General features: G+C 40.5%; 1 protein-coding gene across 1 annotated transcript; it reads left to right on the plus strand.

Moving 5' to 3' along the window:
* Positions 1-2366: 2366 nt before the first annotated feature.
* Positions 2367-15946, plus strand: LOC139659985 (ceramide synthase 2-like). Its single transcript, XM_071538021.1, has 11 exons — positions 2367-2761; positions 8252-8425; positions 8622-8739; positions 9008-9126; positions 10433-10490; positions 10950-11000; positions 11260-11352; positions 12235-12363; positions 13105-13211; positions 13481-13634; positions 13802-15946. The coding sequence occupies exons 2-11, from the start codon at positions 8253-8255 to the stop codon at positions 13946-13948; spliced, it is 1149 nt and encodes a 382-aa protein (XP_071394122.1). The 5' UTR covers positions 2367-2761; position 8252; the 3' UTR covers positions 13949-15946.
* Positions 15947-16807: the final 861 nt, after the last annotated feature.

Consider the following 16807-nt stretch of genomic DNA (forward strand, 5'->3'; position numbering starts at 1 on the left):
AGTACTGTGGAAAGTGGAAAATCTCTGTGCTTCAACAGAGCATGATCCGGTTGGATTTGACCCTATGGACCAAGGTTGATACTGATAACATGACTATTAAATCCTATCTGAGCTACACACATATCTTTCCCTCATAAAATATCATAACAAAACTATAAACCATATATTAATGACTTATAGGAATATCATTATCATAGTGATAGCAGAGGAGATTAAAAAAAATACTGCAATAGTGCAACAAGGTCACTATAAACTCACTATCTGAGTTTATAGTATATAGTATATAGTATGAGTATCTGAGTACCACAGATACACATACAAGTCCCTATGGGTATATTGTAGAATTATTATAGTTATTTTTCATCGGGGCTGCTTGAATAGACTGGTAAGCGGAGTATAATTACAAAAGACTGTAGATAATAATGTCCATTGTAGCCCGCTATAATGAGGTCTATTAGCCCATTACAGAGGCCTAAAATGGACATTATTATCCAGTCTTTTGTAATGCCACTGATAAACCACAGCTTCAGTGAAATAAGGTTCCACCACAAATTATCTGTGGCTTTACAGACATGCAAACACACCTCAGAGACTAAGAAGATGCAAAAGGCTTATAGGAGTGTGTGCTCAGCCACTGGCAGGGTGTGCTGTGCGTCTGCCTGCCACAGCCTCATGGGCTTGGTTCAGATGAGTCCAAACACGCCTCGGCCTTCTTTGGCATGCTTTGGTGTATGAGGGGTGATTAATGCCACAGAGACGTAGCCACAGGAGGAAAAGGAAATGATTGTGGAAACTATGCTACTTGCTTGCTAACACCATCGCCACTGTGAAAGGGGGGGAATATATTTTTTTAAAGACTAGCAAATACAGTCTACATTAGATGATTACAGCAATTGTCATTTTGGAAAATATTGGCCAATGCACATAGCCACGATTGGATTTGGAAAGCATACAATATGGAAAAATAAAATTACAATTATTGATGATTTATGATTGTAGTTAGGCCAGATTAATTTGTATATGAAACAGGTTAAACAAAATCTACGTCCTGGTGAGTAATGAGAAGACAAATCAAAGAGGGTAAATAGGCCACAATTGTATACGATGGTAGAAAATATTATTATAGTGACACTAGAGAGGGACTTTAAGGTCTTTGGATCACAGTGATAATAGGTAAACACACTGCATCACAGAAAACAAGATTACATTGCAACTCAGCTTTCACAGCATCATAAAGAGGTCAAAGCCATCAGATGCACAGGTAAGAAAAACAAAAGAACAAGAGGAGAAGTGAGCTAAGACAGGGGTATGTGTCTAAAATGATATATCAATACATCATGATTTTATTTTTTCCCATTCAGAATCGTTTCTGCAAATCCCGACACTGATAACTGCAACTGCTGTTGTTTTACAGAAGAGCAGGTTTTGTTTTTCAAACCTAGCAATTATTTCACTGCCAGTTGAACAGTAATTACGGAGGCCCCTCTTCAACAAATTACTTATTTTCAATAATTACGGTGGGTGCCATTAAGTCAGTGTCAGAAAATCACAAGACAGATGTTTGGGTACATTATGGATTAACCCCATCGTTAGGGTTAGCTGCCGCTAACATGAGACATGGTGCTACACTGCTGCAAATCAAAATAATGCTGCCTTTACATCATATGAAATTTACTGTTGGAATGAGTTGACAGCACAAGGCAACAACTTAACACACGTTTTAGTATATTTAATGGAATGGGCTTATTCTGCATTCATATCATATGCGAAAGATTGTACGCATACTGAAAATACTGTTCCCCTCTGCTTTCAGGAGTTTTCTGTAAATTTTGGTTGCTTTGTGTTCAACTTTTTTTCACACTGAACATAGCCTATATGCACTCAGTAAGTGATACATTCGAGTTTGTTTGACAGTAAAATAAACATTGTGATGTGAGCCACAAAATAAAAGTGAGTTAGAGTGAGAGTTGCGATTGAAAAATGACTTGCAATGTGATGAAAATCACTAATTTTGTTTGTTTTATTTGGAGTGAATTATGTCACTCCCTACAGTTGAATACAAGTATTTCTGCAGTGACGTTCGGGGAAATCGGGGTCGCCATCACCAAACCCTGACTAATCCCCACTAGTATTTACAGTTTATTTAGATAAGCGGTATTTTCACGCAGGAAGCTCGTATCTACCATCTTTCCCGTGACATGAATACAGAATAGACGATTCCCATGAAATTCATTCATATGATTGCTTCCCTGCTTCTCCTCCTCCTTCTATGGCATTAATTACCCCTCATACCTCGGTTGGGGCCCACGTCACTTTAAATAGCCTCCTCTCCGCCCCCTCTGCTCTACCCTACAACCATAATATCCACTATCCAACCAATTGAACAACCCGGCTAAACGGTAACAAGCCTAGGCCCATTTAGATTACTTTGATCAAACGGAAAAGTGAAAAACTTCACGTGATTCACCCTCTTCGGGCCAGACTTGAATTACGACCGGAGGGGAGAGATTTCGGAGAAAGTGACACAGAGTTTTACTGATAATGTCGCGAGCCTTCGGTTAGAGGAAAGAAAAAAAAAAGGCGGATTGCAGCTCATTTCAGCGATCAACAGGTTGGAGTCTCTTTGATGTCGACATCTGCATGAAATCCTGCCGATCACAACAGGAACAGACGCAGAGAAAGGAGAGGAAGAGCAGCAGCAGCCTCGCCGTGCAATATCTCAAAATCAGATAACCTAAACCTACCTGCATAAAGTGGAGAGGTAAGTTGACTGCACCGTTACATGACGGACCAACTGACGATCCATTTGCGACCGTTTGTGACTGCAAAAGCCACCTCTGTGCTAGCTGGCTCCTTCAAGCACAAACCGTAGACCTCTCCTCATGCACACACACCTTATGGCTGCTATTTTTAGACAGAAATGGGAGAGTCAACCTCTCCTGGGGGTTTATGTGAAGTTTTAACCGGGGACACCCACCAAACTTTTGCTGACACGAACTGAAGTGTACTCGGATTTAGCTCTTCAAAGACTAACGTGGCTCACATCAAAGTTTGCGTAGCCCATAGGCCGTGGTTTGTCCTGATGTGGGGGGATGTTTGTTCAGGAACACCGCGATAAGAGAAGGTCGTGAAAACAGTATTAAGCCTAACCGCCACAGCGGTCGACCCAGAGGAAAAGGAGAAGTTGTTAGCAAAAAGAAAAATGGCCCTCTGTCGCCTACGCTGTAAATGATGGATGCGTAAAAAAAAGTTTCTTAACCGGAAATGTGTGTAAAGTTGCCCCTGTTTTATCTTGTTCGGTTGAGTGATTCAGAGATCCTGTGTGGCCCCGTGCAGTACGTGTGCAACGTGAATTAGGTGTGTTGGGAAACTTGTTAGAGAGTGTCTCCATCCCGCTGAGCCCAGCCTGTCTGTTCCGCTATGTCCGGGAGACTCCCCACTTACGCCATGCCTGCGCACTCTACCACTCCCTGCACGGGTTTACGCAAACAGCGTAGGTAGCTGTGTCGGGGGGTGGGGGTGGGAGGTGGGGGTTCCCCAAACTTTTCATGACAGGAACCCCCCAAATGAACAGGCTTGACACCACTGAACCTAGTTTTATAATTAGGTTGAAAGGAACCCCATCTGAGAGGATTTTAGTTGTTAGATATGTTTTACAAAATAATTTCTCTCTATACTGTTGGTGGGGAGAGTGAAGCATGGAGTGAAGCCTATCAACAAAACAGTCTTCCTGATACAGTGTTCCACTCTGATAACTTCTGATGAGTGAAATAATTAGGGCTGTGCAAAAAAATCGATATAGCTGAGTATTGCAATATTTTTTTTCCATGATACTGTATCGATTTTCCAGCCCCTCATATCAATACATTAAAAAAAACGATTCATGTTTTAAATGGATTTAAAATGTCCTTAAATTTCCCTCAAATCCCTTTGAATTAAATAGTTTTGACTCAATTTTTCCACTGAGTTATCAATATAATGTGATGTACATATTAGACTACCCAGGTGGTACACAGCAAGTTGTATTTTCAGCTCTATTTTTACATTTTCAGTAAATTATGTAGAGTATTGCAATGTATCGCAATATGTATCGTATCGCAATGTATTGTGATACAATCGTATCGTGACCCATGTATTATGATACGTATCATATCGTGAGGTCATAGCCAATACCCAGCCTTAGAAATAATAGTGAAATTAGTCCCTTCCTTGGCTTTCCTGGGAACCCGCTCATGTATGAAGCCTCTAGTGTGACAGCAAGGCCTAAAGCAGGAGATAAATGAATTGTGAGATGGAAAATTAATAGGAAAACGCATTAGTAAATGGAATAACAAAAAGTAAAAATCATTTTACATATCCATTTATAAATTCAGTAATTTATTCATCATTTAAAGACAGAATAATGAAATGGAATTATTGACTCATTTAATGAACAATTACTTTTTTGTAGTAACAGTTTTTTTTTAATTGCATCATTTTAATGTGAATTTAATCACTTTCTAAAATGTTTTTAAATGTTTATATTAATTAATCAATAATGATTCATCACTGAACTAGTCTATAACGATTAGGTTGGCACACTACAGACTCCATACTCATGGGTACGGACCCCATTTTAGAAACCACTAGTGTATTTGATCAAAGCTACTTTGACTCACAAATTGCGACAAGTGGCTCAGCACCCATAGGAAAGTCTCTCCAATTACTATATCAACGATATCCTATCATTAAATACAAAATATACAGGCTACAGGAGTGGGCAGGTGATATTTCTGCATCAGATGTCAACAAATACGTAATAAATAATGATAGGGAAGCACACAATGTAAAGCCAGAGTACTGTTCAAATGAGTTAATTCAATTCAAAAGTTTTAGCCAGCACAAGAACATAGCCTATTAAGGATAATACAACAAAACATGAAATACATGTAGAGCATCTTCATTGATAGATTTACAGGTTAGCAGATGCTTGCAGTTTTCTGTTCCATATAGCAGTCGTATAGCATTAGAAAAGGAATAAGTTCAAGTTTGTTTATTTCTATAGCCCTTTATCACAAGCATGTCTCAAAGGACCGTACAGAGATTGAGCTAGCTGTTCAGCAAGCAACTGTAGAACAGAAAGATATAGGACAAACCTCAGGAAGAGCAAGACACACGAAAACAGATTATAGCAAGACATAACAGCCTACCTAATCTACATAGCCTAACCTACCCAGCACCACCAGCCTTAGACCAAGGAAAAACTCCCATGAAAAAATGTTGCTAGGGAAAAAAATTTAAGAAACCTTGAGCAGGCCAAGTCACAGAGGGATCCCCCACCGGGACAGTGTGCTATAGGTGCTGGGAAAACAGTGACAAAAACATGGGCAATAACAATGACAAGAGAAAAACAGAAAAATATATACAGTATATACAATACATCAGAACATAGTAAGTATCCAGAATTATTATTATTTTTTTGTGTGCCTAAAATGCGTTTAATTTGTCTTGAATGTGCTTGAGCTTGAAGCTGAAGCAGGCTTGCCCCCGGTAACGGTCCAAGTTCTTCATTGTTCCGGTCTCACTTGCTTATGTCACTTGCCGCTTGGTAATCTGTTAATACAGCTTGGCTACAAAACAAAATCCGAGTTTACTTTCACTTGCAGCAGTCGGACCTCCTAAGCTGCTGGTGCTGGGTCTGATCTTCTCCAGTCAGTCAACCTGAAGAAATCATACAACAGCACCAGCAGACAACAAGCAGTGTTACATTCTTTTCCACTCCAAAAACATCTTATCTATCATATGTGAACATCTAGGGACACAGGAATATTTATTACATTTGACCGTTGCACTCTGATTTTGGTTCCTTGTAATGTTGGCAAGCTGGGAATTTACCTTCAGCTACTGTCCCATTCATTGTAAGTCACTCAGTGTTAACTAAATGGGTTAAATTGGCATATAAATGCATGCTGTAAACTAGAGATAGCTGTGATTTCCTCTAAGCTGTGGGCAGAATGTCTACTTTCCAGTGTAGAAGTGGGATGCACACCTGAGAGCTGCTGCAGCCCCAGGGTGGTTTCCAGTTCCCCCTGTTAGACAGAAGAACCCCCTGTCTGCTCACCTAAAGCCCATAATTCACTCGCGGACTGTCTTTGACGCGTTTTGGACACAAACCTGCACTCATTAACACATTTTAACACAATTCCTCTGAGAGCCCATTCTCCTCTATTTGCTCACACATATATTAAACTAGGGCTGTTTAGCATTCAAAAGACTTGTTAACATGATACCTTCTAGCAGGCCGATTGTAGTCAGCTTAGTATTGCAATGAACATTTTGTGAGGAAGCTAGATTTCTCTCCCAAATATCTGACTGATACGGTCAGCGAATGATGATTTAAGTGACATTAGACAGTTTTATGGAATGAACACAAGGTTATGATACATTTCTGAAACAAAAGATGTAACAAGTAGGATGTGGCGGGGTCGGTGAAATCCCTGATTGATTAACTTCGGCTTAGTTGATATTTCACCTCCAGTGTTTCCAAATAATACGATTTCTCTGTAAAACTGCAACAGTCCTCTTGAGGTGAAACTCCTGTGCTAACGAAGGCAGACTGCGTGAGTTATTGCGCATTCATAGTAAGCTTATAAACGGTCAAAGTCCACACACACAGTCCTTGTTAACGGCTCTATCAGGAGGTGAGACGCTAGTCCCTGTCAGTATAGCGGCCCGTGTGTCAGCTTATAGACTACTTTGTTGTTTCATGGACATTCATTTACTCATCGAAATGACTTTTCCCTTTTTTAAAAACAAAGATTTTCCCTCCTAAATGATCCTCTCCAGTAAGACCTAGGTCCCTCCACACTGGCCTCTCTTGCCTTGCGACTGCAGAAACAAAGGTGCCATAGTAACATGAGAATCGCACTGTAGTCTATAACAAAATCCATGGGTCCGCCAGTGTAAATAAAGTCTACTGGTGACTTGAACTCCCATTGAGGAGTTGCCAGTAATGACAGCAGCACTGATGTCATCCCTGTGTGCTGAGTCTTTCACAGCAGATCCTGTTGCTGTTCTTGCACTCTCACAACAAAGCATCGGTAACAAAGTCACCTGCACTCTCACAACAAAGCATCGGTAACAAAGTCATCTGCATTCACATATCAGATGTTGGTCATTTTCTAAACAGATTTTCTAAGTTAACATAAAAATGTATGTATATGTAGTGTGCAGACACTTAATATCTATGAAGTACAACGTAATACTGCTGAGTTGTATGGTTTCTGTTTGTCAGAGAGGCTGTTTATATCCCTTTTTGTTTGAGATTATATCATTATTATTGTACAGGTTGTAGTGGAAAGTGACTGACATGCAACAAATTGTATATCATGAGTCACCTTGCTCACAAGGTTGCGAGTAGGTGCTGTGAACCTCATGCTCCGCCCCCTCTCAATTTCGATTATATGTAACAAAAGTTTAAGAAATCTTATAATAGACTAATTATGTTATTATATAATAACAGATCAGTACAGCTCAGAGGTGTTCTTGGGCCGACAACATGTCGGTCTTAAGTTCTATTAAAGTTAAGATGAGGCCAAACTATCAACTTTTTATACTGTGTGAAATGTCACTCTTTTTTTTTTTTAACCATGTGACTGAGTGATTATGTAAATATGGAGCCAACTGAAGAACTACACATGAAAAATCACCTGTCAGAAATGGAAATTAGTACCAAAGTGAAATTCAAGATGGTGTGCTCTATGAATGAACATCAGTTATCTGATCGCATGTTTGAATGAAAATGTTACGCATAGGAAAGTTTTCACCCTTACTGTATCATTCCCCTGAACTGGAACAATTAGTGTCCAGATACGGTGCCTGCTGCAGATGCCCAGTGAGATTAATCACTCTCAATCAATAGTCGTCCCACTCAACCTCTCCCTCCTCCTCAGAAATCACAATGTCGTCACAGCTGAGTGTGTTGCCATAATTGTCTAATGGAAGATCTGAATGAAGATCATTGAGAAGACAAACATTTCTTTCCTGTTTAATATTTTTGTAAATTTCCTACAGCAGGATCAATAAGAGCATGTCAGAGATTTCGATCTAGATTAATCCTTTGCGCTCTGTCTGTCTGTCTGTCTGTCTGTCTGTCTGTGTCTCTCTCTCTCTCTCTCTCTCTCTCTCTCTCTCTCTCTCTCTCTCTCTCTCTCTCTCTCTCTCTCTCTCTCTCTCTCTCTCTCTCTCTCTCTCACCCCACCCTCCCTCTCAGGATGTTGTCTCGGCTGAACGAGTTGATATGGACCGACTGGATTTGGTTTCCTGAGGGCCTGGGCTGGGCCGACCTGAAGGACCACGATGGCAAAGTCTTCCCTAAAATGGGGGACCTCTGGGCCACCATCCCCATTGCTTTCTGCTTCCTGGTCATCAGACAGATATTCGAGAGGTCAGTCATGGAAGTCATCGCCCTACTTGGTGTTGATTTTTGCAGTTTACTGTTTTGTCCTGTCATTTGCCTGTTAATCTCGCTCTCTGACCATCTGCTTTGCATGTTTTTTTTCTGACAAGTATAACCAAACATCCCATTGGATCAAAGGCCATCTGTAAACAGTAATCTCCACCCAGTATGTTCTTCCTTCCAGGACAGTGGCCATTCCTCTGGCCTCTCTACTTGGGGTGAGCGACAAACCGCGTGTCCGAGTCGCTCCAAATCCCATTCTGGAGTCCTATTTCTGTAGCACATCAAAGCATCCCACACAGGTAATCATGTGGCATACTTCACTGCCTCATGGCAAACTAACACTGCTTGATAGAGGTCCTTTGGCAGTAATAAAACTTGAGCCTCCTAACTTCAGAGTTAGTTGACGTATCAATCAAAGAGAATGACGTCATGGCAAAAATGTCCCATCTTTCCGCCCAAATCCTCATGCGACCTATCTTTCCTAAAAGTTGACTACCATAATTTCATGATTCCAAATATAACAGACAGCACTGACTTCTCCTTCCATTTCTCCTGCTCTTGTGTTAGAGCTCCGTGGAGAGTTTAAGTAAACAGACCGGCTGTTCAGTACGGCAGGTCCAGCGGTGGTTCCGGCGGCGGCGAAACCAGGACCGGCCCAGCAAGCTCAAGAAGTTCCGGGAAGCCAGGTAAACATCATCAGCAGCAGAAGGCCAATCCACCCCAAACTGTTGTCTGTCCTTCACAATAATCATAGACCCCCTTATCACACCTGACATTAACAAGCGTCTCATATCCAGATTGTGTCCAGATATCTTTTAGCTGGATTACAATCCTACATGTTAACTTCCATTACAAAAAGACGTTTACTTCCATTTTTCTGTAGTTCCTATGTGTGGATTGAAGATGCATTTACACTACTTTGTTAATGTGTTCAAATGCATTTCTGGATGATCTTCAATGTGTCTTGAGTGCATTTAAACCTGGATTTTATGCCTTTTTGGCACTATCCAATCACAGTCCGATCACCCAGGCCAGAACACATGTTAATGTCAGGTGTAAAGGGGGCGGCAGTTGTACTGCCTTTTTCAGGATTTCAGTGGGGGTTTTTTTAACATGCATTTCCCATTCATTTCTATGGCAAATAACTTTTCAGTGTGTTTCTAATTACTTTATTTGTTGAAAAAGGTCCTAGGCAAAGAGCTTGAGTAATTCCATCAGTATTAGGATACTACTAAAGTCACAAGGAAACAGCATTTCGATGGTATCTTGCTTCCATAATTTATTGCATTTCCAGTTGAAACAGGATGTTGCGGTGGGACTATTCAAAAATGGGCAGGTTGGACTGTAACAAACATGGAAAGTAGCTTGGTGCTTTGTGCATAATCTTGAGCTGGCACAAAGATTTTCCAAAATGAATAAATCCCAGCAACAAGGGGGAGATTATTCAAAAATCTGTTAAAAAAGGTGTTATTGGTTGGATTTTTATATAATGTGAATCTGGTATAAAAATGAGAGAATGGACACTTTGTACATTTTTGGCATTTACTGTTAAATACTGTCGTGTTTGTTACGATATTGGGAATTGGCTAACAAGGTGAAAGTCATTTTCCATTTCATTGTGACTTTTAAGTGGCTGGAGGTGAAGCAGAGCATGTAGAAACAATGTACACGGTTCAATGGCGCATTTCCTCTCCCACATGGGATTTGGTGATGCCTAAAAAAGACATTCATTTCAGATAGGGGCACACAGCAAAAACATGACGGCGTCTGTTTGAGCGGTGTGTTAATGGAAGCCTCATCTCGTTTTGTGCCTTCATTATTATTTGATCTGTGTCTCTTAAACCATGCTGTAGTGTTTATTTCCCAGGAGTATGGGTTTACTTTGTATCATTGTCTGCACATTTGTTTGTGTATAGGTTCGACATTGTTTGATGTGTGAAATCATGCTTTATTAATATGGGATTTCTGAGATTGCTGTGCATTCTCTTACAGTTGGAGATTTACCTTTTACCTTCTTGCTTTCTTTGCTGGCCTGGCAGTCCTCGTTGATGTGAGTACAGAATGCAGTATATGTGTCATTTTGTGAAATGTAACCATTAAATAGAGAGACTTGTCACATCTGGAAACATCTTCATCGTTCCACCGGCAACTTTGTAACTGTCACTTGTAGAAAAATAATGTCTGTCATCATCACAAAAAAAGAAATGATGTTTTCTCTGCTACCGCTGCCTTTTAAAAATACGGAAATGTAGGAAATTAGATTTTAATGATTCAACCATACTGGACGCACCCATCTCCAATAATGGCGGGTGTCTCCAAAATGTGTTTAGAAATATGTGGATGACATGCTGACCTCCATATTGCTTTTTGGTGCCACCCACAAACATTATTTCTCTCCATGATCTTGTTAGATGTTTGTCTTCCGATTGGCTTGTAAGTGCCAAAGAGGGCTGGTGTGTGTATAAGAGACTCAGACCATTACTAATATTGAATATCCATTTCCCCTCAGAAACCATGGTTCTATGATATGAAGCAGATGTGGGATGGCTTCCCCACAATGGTACGCCAATGCTCTGTAACATGAATTAACCATCATCAAATTTCATATTTCATTTCATGTTTTTGTCGTTTGTTTAAATCGATACAAATTTCTGGAGGCTTTCGGTATGCTGATGTGAAAGGATGCGAAGTAACCTGCACAAACTGGTTTCTCTTCTTGTAATTTGTTTACCAAATGAATGAACTGGTATAAAGTGGAAAATTACTGCCAACTTGTTTTTCTAAGAGCTCTTTCTTTCTCTTTTTCTCTTTCCTCCCAGTCACTGTTGCCTTCTCAGTACTGGTACTACATGATCGAACTAGGCTTCTACGTCTCGCTGCTTTTTAGTGTGGCATCGGATGTCAAACGCAAGGTAAGTGCTGCACAACTGTCTCCCAAACATTGTTATCCCACTGTTACAGACTATTAAAAAACCCAACAACCTTCCATCAAGAGCGATCTGAGCAGATGCCAGTCAGTGAGTAAACCAAACAATGAGGATCCTTGGTGTTTGCAGTGTATTTGAGGTTTGGATAAATGATTTCCCGTCAAGCCTGCATGAGTTAATGCACAGTAGAGCTGTCAGCCATAAAATTCCATTAAAAATAATGCCCATGCTCAATTCCACTTCTCCCTCCACTTTGTCAATTGAAACTACGATAAAATCATAGTAAATCTACTACAATGGCCACCTTTTCTGTTGCAACAGACAAAACTGCCTCTCCAGTCAGGTACATCTGTCAGGTGCCCTGTGAGTTAATGTGTGACAGGAGCTCAGTGGGAGACCTCACTGTGGAGGGACAGATTGACCATTTCCCCCACTAGTCTGAGCACTATTGTGAAAGGTGGCAGACCTTCGACTCTGTCAACAAATTGCTTGGCCTCAATGCCAGTTCTTGTTTTATAACTCGATTTGATAAATGCAAGGACTTAATTCTTTGGGCCAAAAACAATGGTTTTGTAGACTGTTCAGGAGACCCACTGTGTTGTAATCGGTTGCTGATTTAAGGATTGGTTTTGTAACCTTTTGTTACATTGGTTTTTTTCCTTAATACTTGGATTTAGTCTCTTTTTATAAGCTGTTCAATCTGGAGAGTTAATCATTTATAAAACCTGCATCAATGCCATGGAGACACGCTGTCGATTAGTGACCGATTCTTACAGCTGGATCAATAAGTGACAAAACACTTTCTGTTAGAGTGTCTTAGATTTGTGTTTTTACACTGTCATTCTCTGTGTCCCTATGTTTTATCAGGATTTCAGAGAGCAGATAGTTCACCATGTAGCCACCATTCTCCTGATCAGTTTCTCCTGGCTGGTCAACTACATCCGGGCAGGGACTTTGATCATGCTGGTGCATGATACCTCAGACTACCTAATGGAGGTATGAGTCCACAGTATCATGGCATCAATAGCGGTCACATGGTGGCACAGCAAGAGAGTTATGTAGCTCCTCAGGGGAGCTCTCACTGGATTAATGTTAAAGAGGCATTTCACTGAAAAAAAAAGATTCAGTATATATCTCATCTGACACATATCCCATATCATTTGGGTTTGGACTTGTTAAGAGTCAATGAGTTTGAATTTGTTCCCTCATATCATTGGATGACACTGAATCTTTGTGTTATTAACTCTCAGTGTAATTATGTTGATTAAAGAATACCCTACCTACCTTTCCTCATGGAAAAATATATACTTTCCAAGCTAATAGTTGGTTTCATATATCTAACAGTAAATGTGACTTTTTAGGAATTCAAAGCAAAGCATTACAACAAAATCTGTAATAAAGTAAAGACAATAATGAAAATCGATGTGGAACAATCAATTACACACAAGAAGAAGAGTTCAGCTGTATTATGGGTGAATGTCACCACTGTACATAGTACCACACAGCAGTATACATCATTAAAAGGCATCAAGAGTGGCCTCCATTCCAGTTAGCTGTTGAAACCAGGAAGAGTTGAGCCCAGTGTTCTGTGACGATGTTTTACCACTCCAAGTCTTTCAGACTGATAAAGGCCTGGCACTACAAAGCCTTCTGCACTCCTCTTACGGTTCATTGTCTGCCCTCTAGAGGGGAAGAAATGAAAAGGTTACACTCTGTTTTCTCTGCTGTTGCTTCCAGTCAGCCAAGATGTTCAACTACGCAGGCTGGAGGAGAACCTGCAACCTCATCTTCACTGTATTTGCTGCAGTTTTCATCATCACCCGCCTTGTAATTCTCCCCTTCTGGTAGGAATAATTTAATATCAGAGTTGCTTGTGCAATATTGCTGTAATTACTATATGAAGATTAGTGGAATCAGTTCAGCTGTGACACATTTTTGGTCTACTTTGCACATCCTTGGTAAAAACACAGTAACATTTTCTGGTAGCTGTTCACAACCCTGTGCACTGTCACAGAGACATTGTCTACAACCCTGGCCTCTCTCAATAGGCTTTTGATTGTGAACGTAGGTGGCTCTGACTGGAGTCTCTGTTCTGCCTTTGTCCCCTGTCCAGGATCATACACACGACGTGGGTGTACCCCCTGACCCTCTACCCCCCCTTCTTCGGCTTCTACTTCTTCAACGGCCTGCTGTTAGTGCTGCAGTGTCTGCACATCTTCTGGGCCGCTCTAATCGTGCGCATGGTCATCAAGTTCCTGCCAGGAAATGTATGAAAAACTGCTTTCGGCCTGTCTGAATTTATCCAGCAAAGCCTCTGCTCTGGATCATCGCTTACCGCTATCACATCAAATCACCAGACTGTGTAAATTCTGTCATATGTACAGAATATACTGTATATACATGATGAGGTAAATGTCTTTGTTGTGCTCGACAGGACATCGTTGAGGACGAGAGGAGCGACAAAGAGGAGACCGAGTCGGAAGATGAAGACGACGAGCACGAGCGGAGGGAAAAGTCTAAAAATGGCCACGTGCAGAACGGCCACACTCTTCTCAACAACAACCACAGTAAGACGGACTGATCCGACCGGGAGAGGTGGAGGAGGAGGAGGAGGAGGAGGAGGAGGATGGGTCAGGAGTGAAGAAAGGCCCTCGCATGCGGCTTTTACCTGAAGGCCAAAGATTGGGAGTGTGGCGTGTTGAAAGGGGCGGCAGCACACGCACAAAACACACACACATACACACACACACATACATACACAGCTGCGTTTATTGCTAAATAGTAACAAAACTAAACACTTTTTTTCAAAGCCCTGTAGTCCAATGCGGATGATTTCTGTGGATTACACTAAATTAAATGAGAGGAGGAGGAGAGGAAGAGCATGAAAGACTGTGATGGAGCCAAGCACAGACTTTAACTTGGCATAATGTATTACGGCCTGTCTAGTGCCTTAGCAGCAGAGTGGTGTTCTCCTCATACACACCCTCTCCTCCCTCCTCTCCAGTTTTTCTCACCATGCTCTAAGATGATGTGCTGTTGACCAAGTTGCCAAGTGACAAGTGTGCCTGCTCGTAGGTTTCTTTTCTGTTATTGAGACTGTCTAAAGAGCTGCTGTGGTTAGGACGGTTCACTCTCCTCCTGCACAGCTGGTTAACACTCTTCTAAATCTTGCGGTCCTTAAACCTGACTGTTGACGTACTGCCTTTCTCAGTCCACCAGCTCCCGTCTGGAGTAATGACAAAGCTAAGTGCTAATAGTTTTCGCTCAACTGAACCACACGGAGCTCGGTGACATTGCGAGGAGCTCTAACACTGCCGTGAATGATGAGGCACTGTCTTTTTCTATGGACCATAACCTGGTGTAGGTCAGTGTAGGTGATCCTATTTATCGAAGTCCAGAGTAGCTATAATATCTGCGCAAATCTTCACATGCAGTTAGTTCTTGCAGCTGCCGTTTTGTTGTGAGTTTGTCACTTTTGCTTGTTGCCAATGGTTTTCTGCCCCGAATGAGCCAGCGTTGCTAAAATAGATCTGTTCCAGTAATGTTTAAAACAAAATATTTGATGATGAATTGATTATTATGATGATGATGATGATGATGATGATGATGATGATGATGATGATGATGATGATGATGATATTGTTTTAACTGTTTGAAAAAGTGAGAGAAAGAGAGAGTGCTACATTTGCAGCGTGTGTTGAAATTTGCCTTTGTGGATGTTTGTCTTAAAGACTATGCCTTTTGGGAAGCAGAAAGCACACAGTTTGAGATAATTTTAAATGTTTGTTTTGTTTTTGCTTAATGTCTTTTAGTTGTATGATTTTATTTTCCTTTATGTTTTACTTGCTTTCAATTCAGTCGACCATTTAGACAGATTTGGGAGAAAATTGTTCAGCTTAACCCAAACCAATCAGTTCTGTATTCAAATGGACTGGAAAAGTCTGTCATTCAGTGTTGTTTTGCCCATCCATCCAAAGATGCACTTTATGGTTTCTTTTATGGATCAGCATTGACTAAATATCCAGTAGCCAAGCTTAATAATAGTGTGTGATTCAAGTCCAAACCCCATTTCTCTTTGTTTAGAGTGGTTTGGATTATGATTTGAGTTTACAATTTTGTTCTATATTTATTCTCTTCTCTACAGAAAAACCCAAATTCTTCCTCTTTGTCATTCGTTTGGTTAATTTTGTTTAAAAAGATTAATTACATCTTAAGTAAAGAGTAAAATGGGACACCAAAGCATGTTTTACATTTCATATTAGCTTGTTGTTTTCAAGTGCCTTCAGCATCATTTCAAGTGTTATGTGTAAAAAAAAAAATTAATTTCTCCCTCCCTTCAAGTTGATTTTTTTTGGTTTTGCTGTCTTGTGCCCCAACATGTCAGACACTCCATGCACTGTAAATGCTATGGCCCTCTAGTTACCTCTAACGTTCCTATGGCTCGGCACACAAAGACCAATCACCTGCAGTGACGCGAAGCGTGTTACCTGCAGCTCCCTCTAAAGAGCTTTGCTTCTACAACAGTGTTTTTATTTTGTATTTTGTCGTGTTGCAGAGATATAAGATAAAGAACATTGTGGATAACAATTCTGAGTCCTTGTCGATTTCCTCTTAATTTGAATCTGAAAAGAGAATTTGACTAACCTTGGGGGAAAAAAGGTTCAGTTGTTTCAACTGTTGTTCCAACGTTTCAAAGTGTTTCAACGTTCACGATTTTTCAAATTAGATGCAAAATGATAAAGGTGAGAAAAAATTACAATGAACTGTTAGATACTTAATTGGCTTTGTGAGGTTTGCCCTTTGTAACTGTACTGTATTAATGTAGGTTGTGGAGTTTATTTCCCTAGTTATAGAATTTGAACCATCTTATTGTTAACAATGTTTGCATGCTGCCTATAATCCTTTTTAACCAGACAAGACTTACTTGTCCCAACCTGGTTGAAACTCAAATGTAAACGGGATTTTCTTGTGTATAAGAGCATTTGCAGCACTTCTGGACTGCTTCAGTGGCGATGATGGGTAAAGATAATGTGCCTGCAGCCTGCATGTTAAAATAGTCTGTCCCCAGCTACAGTATCATACAACTGCAACAAGAGATCTATGCAACTATCATCATCATTCAACACTGTCACCAACTGATCATCTCTGAAGTGTGAAAATTATAAGCACCTTGTCTAATTCTTGTCCCTGTTTTTCCACTTCCCCATATTGTATTAGAAAGACCTTGTGTATGGCACTTGACTGTACTGGTGCCCATTGATATTTTGAACACTTTAGTGAGTCAGAGATTCTACTTCTGGTGTGAATTGTCCTACCTTTGGACTTACAACAAAATAACCAAATGATATGACCCATATTTCAAGCAGTGAGCCTCCAATATAAAAGCATTGGGAGGTGTAGAGTAAGCCTAGTGGCAGCATAAAGCTATTAAAATATCAGA

Source organism: Centroberyx affinis, unplaced genomic scaffold, assembly GCF_046629955.1.
Source record: "Centroberyx affinis isolate AG114_WGS23_722 - 3 ecotype Tasmania unplaced genomic scaffold, CSIRO-AGI_Caff_v1 ptg003185l_1, whole genome shotgun sequence".
Lineage (NCBI taxonomy): Eukaryota > Metazoa > Chordata > Actinopteri > Beryciformes > Berycidae > Centroberyx > Centroberyx affinis.